The sequence below is a fragment of the Lepisosteus oculatus genome, chromosome 11 (genome assembly GCF_040954835.1).
Source record: "Lepisosteus oculatus isolate fLepOcu1 chromosome 11, fLepOcu1.hap2, whole genome shotgun sequence".
In the NCBI taxonomy this organism is placed as follows: Eukaryota; Metazoa; Chordata; class Actinopteri; order Semionotiformes; family Lepisosteidae; genus Lepisosteus; species Lepisosteus oculatus.
The window spans coordinates 13,842,669-13,866,576 of record NC_090706.1 but is presented as its reverse complement, the minus strand read 5'-3'; the positions used below and the strand labels follow the sequence as shown (position 1 = coordinate 13,866,576).

Here is a 23,908-nt window from a genome sequence, read left to right as displayed (position 1 = left end):
AATGTATCTTTTTTATAAAGGGCTTTTCTAACACAAGTGTGTTTAGTGTCACTGGGAAAACATACAGCAAGCAGTCTCAGGAATCTCTCTCAGGTGACCCAAAGATCCATGTCACCCCAAAATCAGCATTGTACCAAATTGTCCCCCAATAATGGGATCTTATTGAAACCCTTCCAATAGGAAGTCTCCTGTTTCCTGGACTGGTTTCATTTAACCTTGGCCAGCTGTGCAGTTCATGTGGAGTTTTTACAGAAGGTTCCTGCAGGATTTACTCAGGTTTCACAGAGGATTCAGGCCGGATTCATGCAGGGTTCACAGGGGATTCAGGCCGGATTCATGCAGGGTTCACAGAGGATTCAGGCCGGATTTATGGAGGGGTTCACAGAGGATTCAGGCTGGATTCATGCAGGGTTCACAGAGGATTCAGGCTGGATTCATGCAGGGTTCACAGAGGATTCAGGCCGGAGTTACGTAAGGTGCAAAGAATTTATGCAGGGTTCACAAAGAGCACATACAGGATTTACGCAGGATTCACACAGGCTTTACAAAGCATTTACACAAGATACACAAGGGGATTGCAGGATTTACCAGGTTTCAAGCTAGATATATGCAGGGTTCAGAGAGGGTTCATGTTGTATTTACACAGAAATTACACGGGGTTCACAGTATTTACACAGGGTTCATGTAGTATTTACACGGGAATTACAGAGGGTTCACAGTATTTACACAGGGTTCATGTAGTTACACGGGAATTACAGAGGGTTCACAGTATTTACAGAGGGTTCACACAGGATTTACTCAGGGTTCACAGGAGATTCAGGCAGGATTACTCAGGGTTCACAGGGGATTCACATGGGACTTACACAATTCATAAAGGGTTCATGCAGGATTTGTGCAGTATTCACAGAAGGCTGGTTCCACAGTCTCTAGTCTGTATTCTCTCTCCTCTCACACATACTGTCCACAGTCTCCTGTCTGTATCTCTCCTCTCACACATACTGTCCACAGCCTCTGTGGAGTGACATCTTTCCCCATAATTCTGAAAAAAATTCACCCATGATACAACAGCACTAATGATAATGATTAGAGATACAATGTGTTCTATGATTATACTCTGAAAATAAAATTCTACAAAATATGTTGATTTGTCAGTCCTCCAGGACCACGTGAGGCGCTCTAACACGGCATATTACTCTTATTTTAAACAATTACAAAAAGTCCAAATACAGTGTTTGTCTCCACAATGGTAGAGTGCATTCCTCTCATAATGTCAGTATCATTGTATTTATTGTCATCATTATTATGAGGGTTGTCTCTGTCGGTTCGTAAATGCTACACTGTCTGGATATCTATGGCACCGGATAGTTGGTAGTGTAGTCATCCACTATCCCAGCATGCCACTTAGGGAGAGTCTGTGGAGAGATTGTGCGCACTCGGTGGTACCTCTCAGTTTTTCCAAAATGTCGTCGTTGGAGCAGAGACTCTCCCGAATCGAGGAGAAACTAAAACAGGAGAATAAAGAAGCGCGAAGGCGCATCGACCTCAACATCGATATGAGCCCGCAGCGTGCCCGACCCCGACCCAGTGAGTCTTGGAGCCGGTAGAGCCGGGAGCGGTGGTGGGGGTCGGCAGGAATTTGGGACAGGGACGGGGAGAGGGAGGGGAACGAGGAGGAGGGGAGATCGAAAATCTGTAGACATTTCTACACAAACCGCAGCGCCCGCCGGACCCCGGGTGCCGGACGGGTCCGGTATTCGGGACCTGAAGCGGACACGAGTGAAGTTCCTCTCCGGTTTGCGGGTCTGGACTCGGACCTGCAGGCCGCGGCTCTGCCTGGTCGTCCAGTCCCGTCGCTTTCCGGCGCCGCTGTCCGGTTTCTTGTTTTTTGTTTTTCAGTTTCATTTCATTTTCGTGCTTAGTGGTTTAAAATGTGACCAAGGAAGCGGCAGGGCGGCCCTGTCGCCTCCTGTAAACACCGCAGCCGTGACGGGACCGCCGTGGCGCGACCTTGTGACGGGTTAAGTTACGTTGCAGCTTCTGTCTTGGACTTGAGCACAAAGCTCAGCAAGACGTGTGAAAACATCCGTACGGGTGTCAGCTCCTGTCTCGCAGGCGTGTTTGAGAAGGTCTGTAGGTGGAGGAGCTGTCTTCACTCCGCAGAAGAGTGCCGGGATTGTAAACCCGTGTGTTTGGATTGGCTTGCGTTTGTCGGTCATCTGAAATAGAAAGTAGTCATTCGGCACGTTAAACGTGGTTGTCTGTCTGACAGTGGCATAGTTTACTGATATGCACAGAGCAGGACAGGGAGAGACAGGAGACAGGACAGGATCCCTCAGTTCTACATGTGCAATAGGACAGGAGACCAAGGAAGTAACAGAATCCTTCAGTGAGAAACACACAGTAGGACAGTAGACACTGGAGCTAAAACACTGACACCATAATTATAGATGAACACACCGAAGGAGTTGTTTCTTCTATCCCGCCTGCTGGGTTTGTTGATTGTAGAAACAGCATTTACTCGTGGGGTCACTGCGAGAGTAGCTGTTTGTGTGCAAGTGATGCAAAGCGGTGCACACGGCGATTACAACTTTGTATGCTGTGGTTTGCAGTGTGCATAGCTGTCTGTGGATATACAGTGTGTATATTTCATTATAACTGTGTGTAGCAGTGTACATTATGCACAGCTGGTTATAGCAGAGTGGACAGTGTGTGGAAGTGGACAGTGTATACGGCTGGTTATAGCAGACTGGACAGTGTGTGGAAGTGGACAGTGTATACGGCTGGTTATAGCAGACTGGACAGTGTGTGGAAGTGGACAGTGTATACGGCTGGACAGTGTGTATAGCTGGTTATAGCAGACTGGACAGTGTGTGGAAGTGGACAGTGTATACAGCTGGTTATAGCAGACTGGACAGTGTGTGGAAGTGGACAGTGTACGGCTGGTTATAGCAGAGTGGACAGTGTGTGGAAGTGGACAGTGTATACGACTGGTTATAGCAGAGTGGACAGTGTGTGGAAGTGGACAGTGTATACAGCTGGTTATAGCAGAGTGGACAGTGTGTGGAAGTGGACAGTGTATACGGCTGGTTATAGCAGAGTGGACAGTGTGTGGAAGTGGACAGTGTATACGGCTGGTTATAGCAGACTGGACAGTGTGTGGAAGTGGACAGTGTATACGGCTGGTTATAGCAGAGTGGACAGTGTGTATAACTGGTTATAGCAGAGTGGACAGTTGGTATGGCTGGTTATAGCAGAGTGGACAGCGTGTACAGAATTGGATAGTGTACGGCTGGTTAAAGCACTGGACAGTGTGTATAGAAGTGGACTTTGTACAGCTGGTTATAGCAGTGAGGACAGCTGGTTATAGCACAGTGGACAGTGAGGGTGGGAGTGGACAGTGAGTACAGCTGGTTATAGCACAGTGGACAGTGAGGGTGGGAGTGGACAGTGTGTACAGCTGGTTATAGCAGTGCAGTCTCTAAGTATTTGGACAATTTTGGTTGTTTTGGCTCTGTACTCCAGCACATTGGATTTGAAATGAAACAATGACTATGAGGTTAAAGTGCAGAATGTCAGCTTTAATTCGAGGGTATTTACGTCTATATTGGGTGAACCATATAGGAATCACAGCCCTTTTTATACATAGTCCTCCCATTTCAAGGGGTTTAAATGTAATTTGACACATTAACATAATCTTAAATAAAATGGTCATGTTTAGTACTTTGTGGCAAGTCCTTTGCAGTTGATGATTGCCTGAAGTCTGCCATCCGTAGACATCACCAGAAGCTGGGTAACTTCCCTGGTGATGCTCTGCCAGGCCTGTAATGCAGCCATTTTCAGTTCCTGCTTGTTTCGGGGGCTTTTTGCCTTCAGTCTTGTCTTCAGTAAGTGAAATGCATGCTCAGTGGGATTCAGGTTGGGTCATTGACTTGGCCAGTCAACAACGTTCCACTTCTTGACCCTGAAAAGCCCCATAGTTGCTTTGGCAGTATGTTTGGGGTCGCTGTCCTGCTGCAAGGTGAAGTGCCGTCCAATGAGTTTTGTGCCATTTGGTTGGATTTGAGCAGATAAGATGCTTCTGTACACTTCAGAATTCATCCTGCTGCTGCTGTTGGCTCACTTGTCTTTATTGGTGATGTGACTGCCAGTTCTACTGGCAGCCATACATGCCCAAGCCAAGACACTACCTCCACCATGTTCCACAGTGGTAGATCCTGGAGAGTGTTCTCGATCTGTTCAGCAGTCGAAAAGGGGTTTTTCTTCACGATTGACAGTATTTTTCTGTCATCCACTACTGTGGTCTTCCGTGGTCTACCAGGTCGTTTGCTGTTGCTAAGCTCACCAGTGCGTTCTTGCTTCCTAACAATGTACCAGACAGTTGATTTTGACACACCTAATGTTTTGGCTACGTCTCTGATTGGTTTATTCTGACGTTTCAGCCTCATGATGGCCTGTTTTTACTGGCATTGACACTTCTGTGGTCCTCATGTTGAGAGACCACAGCAACAGACTCCGGATGCAAATGCCACGTCTAGAATCAACTCGAGACCTTTTGTGCATGAACTAACGATGCAACAACACACAGAAACTGAGCAGCCACTTGTCTAATTACTTTTGATCCCTTGAAATGGGAGGACTATGTATAAAAAGGGCTGTGATTCCTATATGGTTCACCCAATATAGACGTAAACACCCTTGAATTAAGGCTGACATTCTGCACTTTAACCTCATAGTCATTGTTTCATTTCAAATCCAATGTGCTGGAGTACAGAGCCAAAACAACCAAAATTGGGTCACTGTCCAAATACTTAGGGACTGCACTGTAGCTGTGTGCACAGTGTGTGTGGGAGTGGACAGTGTGAACAGCTGGTTATAGCAGAGTGGACAGTGTGTGTGGAAGTGGACAGTGTGTCCAGCTGGTTATAGCAGAGTGGACATTATGTACAGCTGGTTTTAGCAGTGTGCACAGTAATATGTGTACAGTTGTGCAGCAGTGTGCACAGCAATGTGTGCGGCAGTATATACAGTTGTGCAGCAGTGTGTACAGTAATGTGTGTGTCTTCTCTCTCCTCTCCCTGTCCAGTCATCGTGATCCAGCTCAGTCCCGCTCCAGCCCCCTCCCAGCGCGCAGGTACCATTTCAATACATCCCTCACTCCGGCCACTGCAGCCCTATACCCTCCCTCTCTCTCTCCGTCCAGCCTGTCTCCCTCTATCTCTCTCTCCGTCCAGCCTGTCTCTCCCTCTCTCTCTCTCTCCGTCCAGCCTGTCTCTCCCTCTCCCTCCCTCTCCCTCTCCGTCCAGCCTGTCCCTCCCTCTCTCTCCGTCCAGCCTGTCCCTCCCTCTCCCTCTCTCTCTGTCCAGCCTGTCCCTCCCTCTCCCTCTCTCTCTGTCCAGCCTGTCCCTCCCTCTCCCTCTCTCTCTCTCCGTCCAGCCTGTCCCTCTCCCTCTCTCTCCCTCCGTCCAGCCTGTCCCTCCCTCTCTCTCTCTCTCCGTCCAGCCTGTCTCTCCCTCTCTCTGTCCAGCCTGTCCCTCCCTCTCTCTCTCTCTCTCTCTCTCTCTGTCCAGCCTGTCCCTCCCTCTCTCTCTCTCTCTGTCCAGCCTGTCCCTCCCTCTCTCTCTCTCTCTCTGTCCAGCCTGTCCCTCTCCCTCTCTCTCTCCGTCCAGCCTGTCCCTCTCTCTCTCTGCACTGCTGCCTTCTGTGGGCTCCTGTTCCTCCAGCCCCTCTCAGTATAGCTCATTCCTCACTCCAGCTATTCCTCCACTCTTCCTCTCTTCCTTTCTGTCCTGTCTCTGTCCAGACCATCCCTCAGTCCCCCTCCCCTCATTCTTTCTCCTCTCTGGCGCCCCCTGTCTACGTGTGGGTGCAGTGGCGGGACTAGTGTGCGTGTTGGTATTAACCCCTGGTTTGCTGTATTGGCGAGACACTCAGCATGTCAGCTTCACAGCAGTGCATGGCGCCCTACAGACGCGTCTTAACTCCGCGTCACCTGCCTGCCCGCCGCCCCTCTGTGCCTTGAGCTCTCTCTCTCCCTCTGTCTGGATTGGATTTCCTCTTGGCGAGCTCAGGAGCTGTCCGGTGACCGTCGTGGGCTCTCTGCGGCTGTACCCCCGTCCTGTTTGCGCGCGACTGTACTCTGCCGTCAAACGATGGGTGTCATGGCGTAACCGGGGGCCGGTGTTTGCCAGCGCTGACTAACTGACTAACCGAGTCCTCGCCCTGCTGAGATCTGCGCCGGGAGTCGCCGAGAGGCGAGGCTGCCGACTCGCGGCAGAGAGCGCGGGGCCTGGTCGCGTGGGCCGGCCGCCGGGCCGCGGCTCTGCACGAGCTCCCTGTGAGCCGCCGGCGCTCCAGGGCGGAGAAACGGAGCACAGAGCAGTTGAGGAGTCCCCCTGTTGTAGCCGGGCGGGGTGGGGGGTGGGCTTGAGCGTGTTGCACAGGGTTCAGCACACCTGTACTGGGCTGTCCTGTACGCAGTGGTCTTCAGAGTGCTGTGCAGCACACATATCCACCCCCCATCCCACCCTTGGGGCGGCTGAGAAAGCTAGTTATTCTGTCTACTAAGTGTGTGTCAAGCAATCAGTTTGTGGTTTCAGTAAAGAGTGAGGCTGTCGGGATTAAAAGCAGTGGTCAAGAGATTGATCACATGGCTCGGCAGCTTGTTCCACGCTCCCGTCGCCGTCCGGGTAAAGAAGTGCCTCCTGTTCCCTCTGAGTGACCCTTATGGAAAAGGGGACCTCTTGAGGAGCGTTTAGAGGTTGGAGTGGCAGAGTCCTCGCGCGCTGTGAAACTGCATCCTCACGGACTGAGCTGAGATCGCCTGGTGCATGCTGGGACATGCTAACACTCACCGCTAATTTATTTTTTGTTTTAATTTACTTCATAGTTCAGTTTTCTTTTAACTGCCTTTTAATACAAAAATTAACAGACAGCAGTCTGAGACTCTCCAGGCTGGACTGGACTGACTGTACTGTGAGCTGGATTAGTTACTGAGACTATAATCAGACCCACACTGACAGAGCCGTCTGAGACTCTCCAGGCTATACTAGACTGACTGTACTGTGAGCTGGATTAGTTACTGAGATTATAATCAGACTCATACTGTAACTAACAGAGCCGTACTCCATACTGTACTGGACTGGACTGACTGTACTGTGAGCTGGATAAATTACTAACTGAGAGATTATAATCAGACTCCACTGACTCTGACAGAGCAGTCTGAGACTCTCCAGGCTGGACTGGACTGACTGTACTGTGAGCTGGATTAATAACTAACTGATAATTAAATCGGACTCCACTGACAGAGCAGTCTGAGACTCTCCAGGCTGGACTGGACTGACTTTACTGTGATCTTAATTAGTTATTTACTGAGATTATAATCAGATTCGCACAGTATCCTGTTGCAGATGGTGTTTCTCGAGCTGAGTAAGGAACTGAAGGACAAGTTTGATCTGTTGATTGACAGGCTGTGCTCTGTCTCTCCCTTAAACCCCACTTCCTGCCTGTCTTCCTGCTGCCCGTCCCCACCTCCCTCCCCTCGCCCCTCGCCGCCTCTCCCTCTCTCTCCCCAGCTCTCCAGCTCCCCCTGGCCAATGACGGGGGCAGTCGGTCGTCGTCATCGGAGAGTTCCCCCCAGCACCACTCGCACCCGAGCCGCCCACGCCACATGCTGACTCTACCCACTCCCCCCTACAGCCTGCAGAAGAGCTTGGAGAAGTAAGATTCCCCTGGGTACTTGCACCTGAACTAGATTCAAAGTCAGGCCTGGTAGTCAAACTCCCAGTTCTCAGCAGTGTGATCCACTCCAGGTTTTACAGTGTCGTCATTCAGACTCCCAGCCCACAGCAGGTTGATCCACTCCAGGTTTTACCATCAGATGTAGTGTATTTGAATAAACCAGAACATGTACTGGGTATGTTGTGATTATAATTTTAACTAAATGTGAGTAGACAGAAGTGAGGTTTAAATAAAGTTGTTCTATATCTGCTCATCATCATCATCCTCAGACCTGTAGAGTAACTGTAGAGACACTCAGTCCAGCTCTTCTGTATCTTCACATTAACACTCCATCATCATCATCCTCAGACCTGTAGAGTAACTGTAGAGACACTCAGTCCAGCTCCTCTGTATCTTCACATTAACACTCCATCATCATCCTCAGTCCAGCTCCTCTGTATCTTCACATTAACACCCCATCATCATCATCCTCAGACCTGTAGAGTAACTGTAGAGACACTCAGTCCAGCTCCTCTGTATCTAAACATTAACATTCCATCATCATGCTCAGACCTGTAGAGACACTCAGTCCAGCTCCTCTGTATTTTCACACCGTATATCATCTGTAGAGCAGCTGTACAGCTCATCTGTCTCTGCGCTGTCCCCTCTCTCACTGTACATCCCGTACTGTGCAGCAGTGTGTTGTGCTCTGGGTGAGCAGTGCTGTCCCTCTCTCTCTTGCGCAGTGCGGAGATTGACCAGAAGCTGCAGGAGATCATGAAGCAGACGGGATACTTGAAGATCGACGGCCAGGTCAGTGCCAGGATCTCCTGCGATTGCACAGCAGGTCTTTTGGTCCAGCAGGGCTCAGAACGTGAGAGACGGGGTGCTGTTCGGCCTCGGCCTGTGGAAGTGTCTCCCGGCACGTTCCCTTGGGTCTTGGCTCCTCGGACGGCCCGAGGCTCCTCTCCAGTCGGCCCGAGGCCCCCAGCAGGGCTCTGCGGAGACCCTGACAGTGTTGCTGGCCAAATTATGGCTGTTCATAGTCTTGTGGCTTTTAGACGCATCCTTTGTCCATAGGGATGCTGGACAGTAGCCTTTGTGCGTTTTCCAGCTGGCAGGTATTGCTTGATCGGTTTATCAATTGATCGATTGGCTGCGCGAAGCTCTGCTGGCACCGGTTCGGTTTGGCATCTCTGTGGTCGGGTGAGCCGGTGCAGAGCAGACGGGTGACAGTTTCTGACGGGCCGTTGTGATATTGTTGCTCGTTTGTGATGATGTCGTTGTTGTACCCAGAGGTACCCAGCCGAGGTCAGTGACCTCATCAACGAGGGGGAGATCGGCAGCGGCACCTGTGGACAGGTGTTCAAAGTGCGGTTCAAGAAGACCGACCACATCATCGCCGTCAAGGTCAGCACACACACGCTGGGAGTGAGGGAGCCCCTCACTGGGAGGGAGTGAGGCGCTCAGTGAGAAAGGCAGCGCTTCTCTGTGGGGGAGATTGAGAGGGAAAGGCATTCAGCTTGGGAAAGTGAGACAGAGTGAGCCCTTCACCTGGGGAGAGAGAGTGAGACGTTGTTAAGAGATAGATAGTCAGTCTGAGAGCCCCAGATTAGAACTGACAGGAATAAATCTGAATCCTGTTGCTCTCATTCTTATTTTTGTAACATTGGTGACTGATGTCAGGATTGATTTTACTTTCAATTGTTTTAGCAAATGCGACGGACGGGCAACAAGGACGAGAACAAGAGGATCCTGATGGACCTGGATGTGGTTCTGAAGAGCCACGACTGTCCCTACATCATACAGTGCTATGGCGCCATTGTCACTAATGTGAGCAGAGACAGGCACCGGGGGGGGCAGAGATGGGTCCTAGGGATGGGTGGAGCCTGGCCCTGGGGGGTGGAGATTGTCATGGGGGTGGAGTCTGAAACGAGGGGGTGGGGTATAGGCAGGCATTGTGGGGTAGGAAGAGACTTGCAGAGGCACAGTGGGGGGTAGGTGGAGACCTGCAGACCTGATTTAAGATTTTAAATTTGGACACCGTGTGAAACTACTGCTCTGATTTGGTCTTTTCCTCTTTCTTAACACAGTATATACACATGTGAACGTGTGTTTGTTTCTCTCTGTATTCTCACTGCATGTGCAGACGGACGTGTTTATTGCCATGGAGCTGATGGGGACATGTGCAGAGAAGCTTAAGAAGAGGATCCAGGGACCCATCCCTGAGCGCATCCTGGGAAAGATGACCGTAGCCGTGAGTGTCTCCAGTGTCTGTGTGTAGATAGTGAAGGCCCTGCTGTATCTGAAGGAGAAGTGTGTTCTCTCTCTCTCTCTGTCTGTGTGTAGATAGTGAAGGCCCTGCTGTATCTGAAGGAGAAGTGTGTTCTCTCTCTCTCTCTGTCTGTGTGTAGATAGTGAAGGCCCTGCTGTATCTGAAGGAGAAGTGTGTTCTCTCTCTCTCTCTGTCTGTGTGTAGATAGTGAAGGCCCTGCTGTATCTGAAGGAGAAGTGTGTTCTCTCTCTCTGTCTGTGTGTTGATAGTGAAGGCCCTGCTGTATCTGAAGGAGAAGTGTGTTCTCTCTCTCTGTCTGTGTGTTGATAGTGAAGGCCCTGCTGTATCTGAAGGAGAAGTGTGTTCTCTCTCTCTGTCTGTGTGTAGATAGTGAAGGCCCTGCTGTATCTGAAGGAGAGGTGTGTTCTCTCTCTCTGTCTGTGTGTAGATAGTGAAGGCCCTGCTGTATCTGAAGGAGAAGCATGGTGTGATCCACAGAGATGTCAAGCCCTCCAACATCCTCCTGGATGCCAAGGGCCAGATCAAGCTCTGTGACTTCGGCATCAGTGGCAGGCTGGTTGACTCCAAAGCTAAGACCCGCAGTGCTGGCTGTGCAGCATACATGGCGGTGAGTATACCAATGAATTCTGCACTCCACAATACTGTAAAATGTGCTTAAACAGTTTTGGAGGTTAGAAACCTGCATGTTGGGTGTTAGTAAAATTGTGGAAATTGTGCAGTGTTAATATTTTATCTCTGTGTGACCTGCTGTGTGTGTACAGTGTGGGTCCCCTCTGTGTGACCTGCTGTGTGTGTACAGTGTGGGTCCCCTCTGTGTGACCTGCTGTGTGTGTACAGTGTGGGTCCCCTCTGTGTGACCTGCGGTGTGTGTACAGTGTGGGTCCCCTCTGCGTGACCTGCGGTGTGTGTACAGTGTGGGTCCCCTCTGCGTGACCTGCGGTGTGTGTACAGTGTGGGTCCCCTCTGTGTGACCTGCTGTGTGTGTACAGTGTGGGTCCCCTCTGTGTGACCTGCGGTGTGTGTACAGTGTGGGTCCCCTCTGTGTGACCTGCGGTGTGTGTACAGTGTGGGTCCCCTCTGTGTGACCTGCGGTGTGTGTACAGTGTGGGTCCCCTCTGTGTGACCTGCGGTGTGTGTACAGTGTGGGTCCCCTCTGTGTGACCTGCGGTGTGTGTACAGTGTGGGTCCCCTCTGTGTGACCTGCTGTGTGTGTACAGTGTGGGTCCCCTCTGTGTGACCTGCTGTGTGTACAGTGTGGGTCCCCTCTGTGTGACCTGCTGTGTGTGTACAGTGTGGGTCCCCTCTGTGTGACCTGCTGTGTGTGTACAGTGTGGGTCCCCTCTGGGTGACCTGCTGTGTGTGTACAGTGTGGGTCCCCTCTGCGTGACCTGCTGTGTGTGTACAGTGTGGGTCCCCTCTGCGTGACCTGCTGTGTGTGTACAGTGTGGGTCCCCTCTGCGTGACCTGCTGTGTGTGTACAGTGTGGGTCCCCTCTGTGTGACCTGCGGTGTGTGTACAGTGTGGGTCCCCTCTGTGTGACCTGCGGTGTGTGTACAGTGTGGGTCCCCTCTGTGTGACCTGCTGTGTGTGTACAGTGTGGGTCCCCTCTGTGTGACCTGCTGTGTGTACAGTGTGGGTCCCCTCTGTGTGACCTGCTGTGTGTGTACAGTGTGGGTCCCCTCTGTGTGACCTGCTGTGTGTGTACAGTGTGGGTCCCCTCTGGGTGACCTGCTGTGTGTGTACAGTGTGGGTCCCCTCTGCGTGACCTGCTGTGTGTGTACAGTGTGGGTCCCCTCTGCGTGACCTGCTGTGTGTGTACAGTGTGGGTCCCCTCTGCGTGACCTGCTGTGTGTGTACAGTGTGGGTCCCCTCTGAGTGACCTGCTGTGTGTGTACAGTGTGGGTCCCCTCTGAGTGACCTGCTGTGTGTGTACAGTGTGGGTCCCCTCTGAGTGACCTGCTGTGTGTGTACAGTGTGGGTCCCCTCTGAGTGACCTGCTGTGTGTGTACAGTGTGGGTCCCCTCTGTGTGACCTGCTGTGTGTACAGTGTGGGTCCCCTCTGTGTGACCTGCGGTGTGTGTACAGTGTGGGTCCCCTCTGAGTGACCTGCTGTGTGTGTACAGTGTGGGTCCCCTCTGAGTGACCTGCTGTGTGTGTACAGTGTGGGTCCCCTCTGAGTGACCTGCTGTGTGTGTACAGTGTGGGTCCCCTCTGTGTGACCTGCTGTGTGTACAGTGTGGGTCCCCTCTGTGTGACCTGCTGTGTGTGTACAGTGTGGGTCCCCTCTGTGTGACCTGCTGTGTGTGTACAGTGTGGGTCCCCTCTTGCATGACCTGCTGCGTGTACAGTGTGGGTCCCCTCTGTGTGACCTGCGGTGTGTGTACAGTGTGGGTCCCCTCTGCGTGACCTGCTGTGTGTACAGTGTGGGTCCCCTCTGTGTGACCTGCTGTGTGTGTACAGTGTGGGTCCCCTCTGCGTGACCTGCTGTGTGTGTACAGTGTGGGTCCCCTCTGTGTGACCTGCAGTGTGTGTACAGTGTGGGTCCCCTCTGCGTGACCTGCTGTGTGTACAGTGTGGGTCCCCTCTGTGTGACCTGCTGTGTGTGTACAGTGTGGGTCCCCTCTGAGTGACCTGCTGTGTGTGTACAGTGTGGGTCCCCTCTGCGTGACCTGCTGTGTGTGTACAGTGTGGGTCCCCTCTGCGTGACCTGCTGTGTGTACAGTGTGGGTCCCCTCTGAGTGACCTGCTGTGTGTGTACAGTGTGGGTCCCCTCTGAGTGACCTGCTGTGTGTGTACAGTGTGGGTCCCCTCTGAGTGACCTGCTGTGTGTGTACAGTGTGGGTCCCCTCTGTGTGACCTGCTGTGTGTGTACAGTGTGGGTCCCCTCTGTGTGACCTGCGGTGTGTGTACAGTGTGGGTCCCCTCTGTGTGACCTGCGGTGTGTGTACAGTGTGGGTCCCCTCTGTGTGACCTGCTGTGTGTGTACAGTGTGGGTGCCCTCTGTGTGACCTGCTATGTTTTCTCAGCCTGAGAGGATAGACCCCCCTGACCCAAGCAAGCCAGACTATGACATCAGAGCTGACGTATGGAGTCTGGGCATCTCGCTGGTGAGACTCTCCTCCTTCAGCCTGTCTTCGCTCTGTGCCTGTCTCGCTAGTCTGGCGCAGTGCTTACGTGCAGAACCTCTCTCTGTCCCTCACCCCCTCAGGTGGAGTTGGCGACTGGCCAGTTTCCCTACAAGAACTGCAAGACGGATTTTGAGGTGCTGACCAAAGTTCTCCAGGAAGAGCCTCCCCTGCTCCCTCTCAGCATGGGCTTCTCCCTGGATTTCCAGTCCTTCGTCAAAGACTGGTGAGGGGACCGGCCCACGCACGCCACCAGCTCAGCCAGTCGGTCGCTGCGACAGATGTGCTGATCCGTCTCTCCCTCTGTCTTCACAGCCTTACAAAGGATCACAGGAAAAGGCCAAAATACCACAAGCTGCTTGTAAGTAGTGTGTCTGATGTCTTTTTTTCACACCACTCGGCCTGTCTGTATTAACCCCAGTGTCTCTCTCTCAGTGGTAGTGTACATGACTGTCTGTATTAACCCCAGTGTCTCTCTCTCTCTCAGTGGTAGTGTACAGGACTGTCTGTATTAACCCCAGTGTCTCTCTCTCTCTCTCAGTGGTAGTGTACAGGACTGTCTGTATTAACCCCAGTGTCTCTCTCTCTCTCTCAGTGGTAGTGTACAGGACTGTCTGTATTAATCCCAGTGTCTCTCTCTCTCTCTCAGTGGTAGTGTACAGGACTGTCTGTATTAACCCCAGTGTCTCTCTGTCTCGCACAGGAACACAGTTTTATCCGGCGCTATGAGGTTCTGGAAGTGGATGTGGCAGGCTGGTTCCAGGAGGTGATGGAGCGGACAGAGTCACCGCGCACCAGTCAGCTCTACAGCCAACAGCACCTGCATTCGCTGTTCAGCAGGTAGCCAGGAGGGGGCAACACGGAGAGAGGCACAGGGAGGGTGGGTGGGACCCGACGGACAGACAGGCACTCACTGGTGGCGACCGAGTGGCAGTGAGCACAGACAGACGGACAGACACCTGCAGACTCATCCTTGTGTCCTCTCTCTGAGCGTGGGTCTATAATACAGACAGGTGTTTCTCCTCTCTGCTGAGAGGCTCGACATTCAGGTGTCGGATAGCTTTGCAGGCACGTCAGTGCGACGCCAGGATTGCCAAAGCGAACAGAAAGGTGCAATAGACAGTACACACAGAGGATGAAGTCATCTGTTTAAAGATGACCTGGAGATCCAGGAGAATTATACAGAACACTTTGACAGGGGTTGTCAACAGGCACACAGAGTGTAGAAATGGCCAGCAGTCCAGGGTCTTCAGACAGCCTCTCTCGGTCTGTGACAGGTTGTGTTGTACAGAGTATACAGAGGCCAGTGATTGTTCATCTCTCACACACAGCTGGTCACTCTCATTTACAGTGATTGTCCAGCTCTCTCAGACGCACACAGTTGGTCACTCTCATCTACAGTGATTGTCCAGCTCTCGCAGACACACAGCTGGTCACTCTCATCTACAGTGATTGTCCAGCTCTCTCAGACGCACACAGCTGGTCACTCTCACCTACAGTGATTGTCCAGCTCTCTCGGACACACACAGCTGGTCACTCTCATCTACAGTGATTGTCCAGCTCTCTCAGACACACACAGCTGGTCACTCTCATCTACAGTGATTGTCCAGCTCTCTCAGACACACACAGTTGGTCACTCTCATCTACAGTGATTGTCCAGCTCTCTCGGACACACACAGCTGGTCACTCTCATCTACAGTGATTGTCCAGCTCTCTCGGACACACACAGCTGGTCACTCTCATCTACAGTGATTGTCCAGCTCTCTCGGACACACACAGCTGGTCACTCTCACCTACAGTGATTGTCCAGCTCTCTCAGACACACACAGCTGGTCACTCTCACCTACAGTGATTGTCCATCTCCCTCACACACAGTGCTGGTCACACAGCCTTCAGAACCTCTAGCAGCTCTAACAGTTGTGTGGGTCAGAGGGTGCAGTGTTTCTGCTGCAGAGCTGTGTCTTGTGTCAGTACATTGGGGACCCATGTCTGCATCAGGGCTCTGAGCGCTTGCTTGCTCTGACACTGACCTGGTACAACCTTGCTCAGTGCGGTCGTGAAACGTTTCGCTGTTTGTGGTACAGGATGTGCTTTCTTTGTCTTCTCTGGCTCTTTAACAATGAGCTTGTGTCCCACTCGGCGCTCTGCGGCACTGCTGTGGCAGAGGTGGTCTGGAGCGAGCCCCGGTGCGGGAGGGTGAGAATACCCCTCTGGAGCTGCGGACGAGCTGGGCTGACCTTGCCTGCGGAAGACAGGGAGGGACTGGGTGGGAATGTGAAAGACAGGGGAGCTTGTGAGCTCTAGTGGGAGGGAGGTCACACAGCCCGGGAGCCTGGCTATGCAGGAGGCCAGACTCTGTCTCCTCCATCTCCTGCTCTGTGGGCTTAATCCGGCCTCCCTGTCCACGGGCAGAGGGAGCAGGAGTGAGGGCTTGAAGCAGCCTGTTGCAGAACTGAGAGATGAGCACCTCGAGAGAGGGAGCGGCAGCCTGTCTCCGGCAGAGAGAGAGGTCACAGCGGCCTGGAGACTCCCACTCTCCTCTCTCTCTGTCTCCTTCTTTTGTTTGTTTCCTCTCTCTTCTCAAGCTCTGTGCTGCTGCCGCCTCCCCCCACAAAAATGAGAAACACCTGGTTTCTTTTTTGATTTCTTTTAAAAAATCATTGAAGGTACACCAGTAAGGCAGTTAGAATAGAAGACGGTCCAGCAAATCTGTATCTTCACATTAACACTTCATCATCCTCATCATCCTCAGACCTGTAGAGTAACTGTAGAGACACTCAGTCCAGCTCCTCTGTATCTTCACATTAACACTTCATCATCCTCATCATCCTCAGACCTGTAGAGTAACTGTAGAGACACTCAGTCCAGCTCCTCTGTATCTTCACATTAATACTCCATTATCATCATCCTCAGATCTGTAGAGTAACTGTGGAGACACTCAGTCCAGCTCCTCTGTATCTTCACAGTAACACTCCATCATCATCATCATCATCATCCTCAGACCTGTAGAGTAACTGTAGAGACACTCAGTCCAGCTCCAAATCTAGAACTGGAATAACTCTTGTAAATGTTTTTAGACCTTTAGGGGACTTTGTAATTTCACTGTTGCCTTGTTACAAAGTATAGAAGTATTCTTAGTACACTTGTAGTTTTAAAGTGTTACTAGGCAGATTTTCCCATTTGGATCACGGTGCTGGGATGGAGAGGACTGAAAAGGAGAGAGACGTCTAGATGAAGGAACAGGGCATGTCGACCCAGTGGGAGGGAGAGGGTAAAACCGAAGGGAGGGGTATTTTAAAAGGGCAGAAAGCAAGATGGAGGAAGAGAGAGCAGGAGTTGAAAGCTGGGATAGATGAAATGCAGAGAAACAGAACGTGTGAGAGGGAGAGAGAGAGAGAGGAGACAGGAATGAGCAATGGATAGAGACATCACGGCAGGGGGAGAAAGAGAGGAGTCTAGAGGCTTAATAACTATTGCCTTGAGTCTGTCCAGCACCCTTCATCCCTACGTTAGCGATTCTGAGTGGTGCGTTAAGACAAATTCTCATAGAGTCAGATGTTACTGCCTTATAAAAATCCTACTAACCTCTTACCGTAATTCAATATGTTAAATATGAAAACATAAAATCAAAGTAAATACTATGATTGTATAGACTCACTATCTAGCTGTAACAGATGTGCTTGACAAATTTTTCAGAGAACAAATCTTTTTGTTTTCCCGATATTTTTAAGTTTTCCGAGCTGCGGCTGTCGAGCTGACATCCGAGGTCTCCCGCCCCGGTCCCGACCGGGATCCGCTAAGCTTAGCTTCGGGGTTCTGATGAGATCGGGCTCGGTTCTCACTCCAGGCCCTGCTGAGTCTTCAGGATCCGGGTCGATGTGGGCCAGCCCGGGTTCGGTGAGCGATGATCTGTGCTCTGGACTAGAGAACAGCCCCAACCTGTGGGAGCCTGCTCGCGCTGTCAAACGCAGATCATCTCCTTTACCATTTATATGAATGTATTGTTCCAGACTCGGGCCATTTTGCAAAGACCATGTGTCACAATGTCACAATAGTCATTTTTTAGTTACTTTTTTTTGTTAAAATTACTTGCCTTTTGACTAATTTATAGGTTAAGCAAGCAGGTTTTACTGCTTTTCTGTGCTGTAAGCCTAAATTGCCTTCATAGTCAGATAGAGTAGGACCACTAGTACAATGTAACTCAGGTTGCGGTGTTAAAAATGACAGGAGCCCTCAGGCTGGAAAGCTGCTTTGTTCATTTCAGCTTGTGCGCTTAGCAACTCACATGCGGCAGTTTCCAGTCCAGTCCACCAGGTGGCACTGGTCATGTTTCAGCTGTCCAGGAAGAGCAGCTCGCAGTGTCACTTCCTTCATGAGCTGGACTGCGTGTCTCTACTCGTGACCTGATGATGATGGTGATGGAGTGTTAATGTGAAGATACAGTTAAGCTGGACTCAGTGTCTCAGTTACTCTACAGATCTGAGGAGGAGGATGATGATGGTGAAGATGGAGTAATAATGTGAAGCTATGAGCTGGACTGAGTGTTACTCTGCAGATCTATGAAATGACTAGACAGAACCATGTGTCAACATTACAGATGTTTGGTAGCTGTCCAGTAACTACTAACTATTCTGCCTCAACCTCAACTTACAACCTACTCTACCGTAATGTACCGAGCTACAGATTCTTATTAGATATGGTATAGTACAGCCTCTTATTGGACACACTGTATAGACACACCCGCAATAAGACTCTTTTTAGAAACAATGTATATACACCAGGAGTGTCTTATTAGACCCTCTGTATAGACACACCTGCAGGACAGACTCATATTGCTCACACTATATAGACACACCTGTAGAACAGACTCATATTGCTCACACTATATAGACACACCTGTAGTACAGACTCATATTGAACACACTATATAGACACGCCTGCAGGACAGCCTCTTAATGGACACACTGTTAAGACACGCCTGCTGGACAGACTCTTAATGGACACACTATATAGACACGCCTGCAGTACAGACTCTTAATGGGCACACTATATGGGTGGAGCGGTGGCTCTGTGGCTAAGGATCTGTGCCTGTGGCTGGAAGGTTGCCGGTTCAAGTCCCGTGGCTGGCAGAGGAATCCTACTCCATAGGCCCCTGAGCAAGGCCCTTAACCCCAACTGCTCCAAGGGTGCTGTACAATGGCTGACCCTGTGCTCTGACACCTTGTCTGTGTGTCTCATGGAGAGCATGCTGGGGTATGTGAAAAGACAAATTCCTAATACAATAAATTGTATGTGGCTATAAAGTGACATATATAGTAGACATATATATAGACACGCCTGCAGTACAGCCTCTTAATGGAAACACTGTAGACACACCTGCAGTACACACTCTTATTAAAAGCAACATATACCAATGGAAAAAAAGAAACACAACACCTCCCCCTCCCTGTTCCGTGTGGAACAGGCTGAAGAGTGACTCATCCGTGAAGAGGACCTGATGCCACTGCTGACGAGTCTTTCGCAGCCTCTGTCTGGCGTGATGTCTAGGAGGTGTGAGCAGAGGGCCTCTGACAGGCCGCCTTGCTCTAAGGCCAGCAGCATGGAGCCTCACTGTCCTATCGCTGATGCAGGCATTGTGTCTGCTGGCAGTTTCAGCAGCAGTACAGGTGGCAGATCTGAAACGATCTCTCAGATGGACAAGTCTGATGTGTCGGTCACTCGAGGGCGACCGCATCTTGGACGGTCATCTGTCGTGCTGGTCTGCTGAAACCTTCTCGGCAGTCGGGACACAGTGGAGCGGCTTACTCCATAGTGTCTGGCAACGCTGGCACTGTATATATACACCTCGAGTGTCTTATTAAATCCTGTTATTGGACGCACTGTATAGACACACCTGCAATACAGACTCTTACTGGACACACTATATAGACACACCTGCAGTACAGACTCTTATTAGACACACTGTATAGACACACCTGCAGTACAGACTCTTACTGGACACAATATAGACCCACCTGCAGTACAGACTCTTATTGGACTCACTGTATAGACCCACCTGCAGTACAGACTCTTATTGGACCCATTACATAGACACACCTGCAGTACAAACTCTTACTGGAGACACTGTATAGATACAGCTGTAGTACAGCCTCTTATTGGACACACTGTATAGACACACCTGGGATACAGACCTATTGTAAAATATTAAACATTATCTTGCATGCAATGTACAGCACCTTAAGAAATGTATAACACTTATTGTCCACCAGTAGTGGTGTACAGATTGAAGGAGCCTCAGCTCTGCCCTGGGAGAGTTTGTCTGTGAGTCTGCTTGCTGTGCAGTCACTGCCTCCTCCTCCACTCTCTCCCTGCGTGTCTGTGCCTGGCTGGGACGCTCCCTTGGCGATGTGGCTTACATCTTTTTACAGAGGAAAGAGCTGTGAGGGAGCAAGGGGCCTGAGGGCCTGATTTAAATCTCTCCGCTCCGTGTTCGTTCAAGGCACAGCGGCATCAGCCCCAGGCCTCAGCATTGCCGCCTCCTTCCGTGGTTAATTGCTGATTGTTTTAATTAAGGAACTGGATGTGCCCCAGAGCAGATGAGCGTACCAGGTGTTTGATTATTTCTGCCTTAAACACACACACACTCCCAGCCTGCAACCTGAGCATTGATCTGGGATTCACACTGGTTCATTAAACATTAACGATAAGGCATGGAGCATCAGAGCGTCTTGCTCAAGAGCTTTAATTTATTTGAAATTCTCATTTCATACAAAGAGGTGCTGTCAGTAGTGATGTCTGTCTGGGGCGGGGTGGGGCGGGGCAAGGGCGTGGTCTCAGCAAAGCCTGCTGTCATGGAAACAGGGAGGGGGAGGGGTCACAGCGTTACACACCAAAGGTGTCAACAGTACAGAAAAACTGAAAAGAAAATTGTTCTTCTGATGATGCTCTATATATACAAATCTCTGTAGATTAGTCTCTGGAGGGGGCCGTCAGGCCTGTGGCGTCCACACTGAGGGGAGACTCCTTTGGAAACGTTGAGCTGCCAGACAAACTGATTAACCTGCTGGCTTTTGAATTTTAAGAGGCGTTCTTAATAACGGGGGTGGCTAGTGTGGCTCTGGTAAAAGCCCCGATTTTAGACGCGCTCAATCCGACCCGCTGGCACTGCGACCACGCATCTGGGGCACGACCTCAAGACAGAGCTTGACACCGGTCTCGTTTCTGGAGCCCCCAGTCTTGAGCATTAAGTAGCGGAGGCCGGTCCCCCATGGCGCTGAGCGCAGGAGGGCGAGCGGGGCACAGGAGTGTCCCTGTCAGTGTGACGTCCTTTCCTCCCTCTGTCTCCGAGCGGCTGTCCCCGTGCACTCCAGCGGATGGACGAGGCGGGCGAGCGAGCGTCTGGCTCGCCCGTGGGGCCTGCGTTTCTTCATCCTTCTGCGTCTCAAGCCCCCCCCCCAGTGGCGCTCCAGTCTAGTGCAGAGGGGACGGGCCCGGAGGAAGCGTCTCGCCAAATCTGAGGCCGGTACCAGAGTCTGGGCTTGTGCCTTGGCCAGCCGCAATGTCAGTAGAACCGTTTTCGCCCACAGATTCTTTCCCAGCGGCTCCAAGACGGACTCTCCGGGGCTCGCGGGTGAAACTAGCCCCGGTTTCTCCTTAGCCGCCAGCATTCACTTCTGTTGCTGCGTCGCCCCCTGCAGGGCGGGTGCTGCGTGCGCACGCAGTTGGCACTACCCTGAAGGTCCCTGTTGCTGGAGTGTACGGGAACAGCCGCTGGGATGGGGGCGGGCTTCCGGAGTGATTGTCTAAGGATTGTAGGGTGGGGGTAGTTGGGGGAGGGAGGGATTATCGTGAGGTAGGTAGTCCAATGCTGTAACTACATCAATTGCATGTTATTGTCACAGATGTAACTGCTATTGATTTTAGGATAAAGGGGCAAAATGGCAGTGGGGTAAGGGAGGGGTGGGCACACTTATCTTTATTTATAATTTTTACATATATATTATATTATATCTTTTGCAAAGTGTTAAAATTGTGTATGCAAGAAAGACACACTTTTGCCTCCGTGACGTCTATTTTTTGAGATTTTCGCCTGGATTAGATATAAATATTTTTTCTCAGCATTGTTGTCTTTTAGAAAGTTGTTCACTTTGATCTGAGCTCTTAATCCTGGAGTGTGTAGGAGAGAGTCTGTCACAGCGCTGGTACAGTGAGGGAAGAGTCAGTGGGGTTCAGTCTGTCATAGCACTGGTACAGTGAGGAGAGAGTCAATGGGCTTCAGTCTGTCACAGCGCTGGTACAGTGAGGGGAGAGTCAGTGGGGTTCAGTCTGTCACAGCGCTGGTACAGTGAGGGGAGAGTCAGTGGGGTTCAGTCTGTCACAGCGCTGGTACAGTGAGGAGAGAGTCAGTGGGGTTCAGTCTGTCACAGCGCTGGTACAGTGAGGAGAGAGTCAGTGGGGTTCAGTCTGTCACAGCGCTGGTACAGTGAGGGGAGAGTCAGTGGGGTTCAGTCTGTCACAGCGCTGGTACAGTGAGGAGAGAGTCAGTGGGGTTCAGTCTGTCACAGCGCTGGTACAGTGAGGAGAGAGTCAGTGGGGTTCAGTCTGTCACAGCGCTGGTACAGTGAGGGGAGAGTCAGTGGGGTTCAGTCTGTCACAGCGCTGGTACAGTGAGGAGAGAGTCAGTGGGGTTCAGTCTGTCACAGCGCTGGTACAGTGAGGAGAGAGTCAGTGGGGTTCAGTCTGTCACAGCGCTGGTACAGCTGATACACACTTCTCTGTGTGGAATCAGAGGTGACCCCAAGTTTGTGCTGCTGCTGTCTGTCTGCGTATGTGACTGGCAGGGTCAGGTGCTGTAAAGAGCACCAGGGTCTGCAGTGTGGCTGACGTACACTGTGTAATTCTGTGTGTTTGATTCAGGGCAATGATTAATCACACCAAATACATAAAATACTCAAGTCCCCTTTCTGCAGAAGATGAGAATGAAAGGAGTGTTTCTGGGTGTAATACTGGTTTCTTACCCAACAAGACAAAGGTGTGTCTTTTCTTCTGAGAGAGGAGAGTGAATTCACTGCTAAACTGTTGTTGTTGGTTTTGTGTATTTTAATTTAATTTTTTAACTGTTACTGTCTGGATTTCCTGCCTTGCTCAGTCCTGTAGGGGGAGCCCTTCCCCTCTGCCCCACAGACAGCCCCAGTCCCTCCCCCCTGTCCTGTGGGGGGCGTGAGCGCACCCACAAAGCTTCTGTTCACAGACAGTGGATAGGAAACCGCAGATACTGATTGTGTTATTGAAACTTGTTGTCTTTGCTGTTATTTCAGGGTTAAAAAAAATGAATCTAAATCTTTGAAAGCGCTGCTGCTGGGTTTTCTCTGGCTGGGGTTTGCTGGGTTCTCTCGGGCTGGGGGCCTGGTGCCCCCGGAGGAGACGTACGACTTTTCTCTCCAAGTGTCAGGAAAAAAAAGATGAGGGAAATGAAAGTACACTTCATTGTTTTTGGAGTTCTGGGATTAATCAGCACAGGCTGGAGCTGTGGTTTCTCTCCAAGAGCCAAATTTCCACTGGGAGAGTGAATCCCAGCACCCCCCTCCCCCTGACTGTGATAGCTGGACACTGCTTTCTGAGTCAGAAGCATCTCTCGTTTCCAGGAGTGGAGAGCCAGGGGAGAGAGAGGGAACACAGAGACCTAGAGAGAGACACACAGACGGGGATACCCATACACACTTTAACAGGCATGCACACATAGACACAGACACATATGCTAACAGAAATGCACACGCAAACAGACAAGTAGACTGACAGACACCCACAAATTTGCAGCAGTTGAAGAACAGTGTGTTTCTCTGTACAGTGCTGCACAATGTGTGTCTGTTTACCGGTCCCAAGACCATATAGCCCAGCAGCCCCAGAACAAAGCCATCCCAGACAGACCCTCCCTCTCTGTTCTGGGAAGCACAGGGAAGTCCTGCCGTTATTTCCAAGAAACATGGTCAGGTCTGTTTGTACTCTTCCAGACAGTTATTCTTCATGTTAGTAGGAGGCAGCACAGACAATGGAAGAATGATCTACCATCCCATCTAACTAATTCCCTTCCCAAAAAAAGCACTTTGGAGCAAATTTATAATGGTGATGATTTGCTAATGCTAAATCAGTTATTGCAAAAATCTTTTTTTTTCAAAGCTCAAGCCAATCATGCCTATCTTTGCACTGCTGCGTTGATTAACCAATAGAAGAGTCCGTTCCTGCTTAGGGGCGGGGTTTACCCCGGAAAGGGGGAGGAGTTGATGTATTGGGTGTGTCATTTGGGGGAAGGGGCGGGGCTTTAACAGTACAATGATTTGCATGGTTTCTGTTGAAAATGGGAAAAATACAAATTACAAGGCCTCATAGTTATTTATATCACACCTCCTATCCTACGTGTTTGTCCATTTGTGAAACTGTAAAGCTGTGTTGTTGTATCCCGTTTCCATTTTATTGTTTAATTATTTTTTGTTTTCCCTGTCTTGTCTCCTTGATATTTCAAAAAGAAGAAATGCCATTATATTGTGAATACCTCAGGATTTTTTGAGAAATAAAGCGAAATTTAAAAAAATGAATAAAAACTTCCTAAAAGTTTGTGTTGCGGGCTAGCCTGTTTATTTTCCTGCTCTCTTTCTCTGTTTTCACTTACAACAATGTGTCGTGTAATCAGTCTGCCGGTGTACAGCACTTTCACATACACAGCACCAACACTTCAGTAGGTGAGAGAGCTTGCAGCCGAGAGGAGCACCGGCTG

The 23,908-nt window shown here is 50.7% G+C and overlaps 1 protein-coding gene and 1 long non-coding RNA gene across 4 annotated transcripts; one reads left to right on the top strand and one right to left on the bottom strand.

The window, feature by feature from the left end:
- Window positions 1-5: 5 nt before the first annotated feature.
- LOC138241824 (uncharacterized) lies at window positions 6-1,531 on the bottom strand. The gene is made up of 3 exons (XR_011191083.1): window positions 1,444-1,531; window positions 864-1,039; window positions 6-428 (listed from the first exon to the last, which is right to left on the bottom strand). It is a non-coding gene; the product is annotated as an uncharacterized lncRNA (long non-coding RNA).
- Window positions 1,368-23,738, top strand: map2k7 (mitogen-activated protein kinase kinase 7). 3 transcript variants are annotated; one of them, XM_015349058.2, is made up of 13 exons: window positions 1,368-1,584; window positions 5,084-5,131; window positions 7,572-7,716; window positions 8,463-8,529; window positions 9,013-9,126; window positions 9,430-9,549; window positions 9,866-9,973; window positions 10,440-10,619; window positions 13,039-13,119; window positions 13,221-13,363; window positions 13,453-13,498; window positions 13,841-13,977; window positions 16,869-20,696. In XM_015349058.2, exons 1-13 carry the CDS (start codon window positions 1,395-1,397, stop codon window positions 17,131-17,133), a joined length of 1,644 nt encoding a protein of 547 aa, XP_015204544.2. In that variant the 5' UTR covers window positions 1,368-1,394; the 3' UTR covers window positions 17,134-20,696. The 3 variants fall into 3 exon arrangements, with proteins under 3 accessions (XP_015204544.2, XP_006631539.3, XP_015204545.2); XM_015349059.2 differs by lacking the exon at window positions 16,869-20,696 and adding an exon at window positions 20,724-23,738 and having other exon boundaries at window positions 1,369-1,584; XM_006631476.3 differs by lacking the exon at window positions 5,084-5,131.
- The last annotated feature ends 170 nt before the right edge of the window (window positions 23,739-23,908 follow it).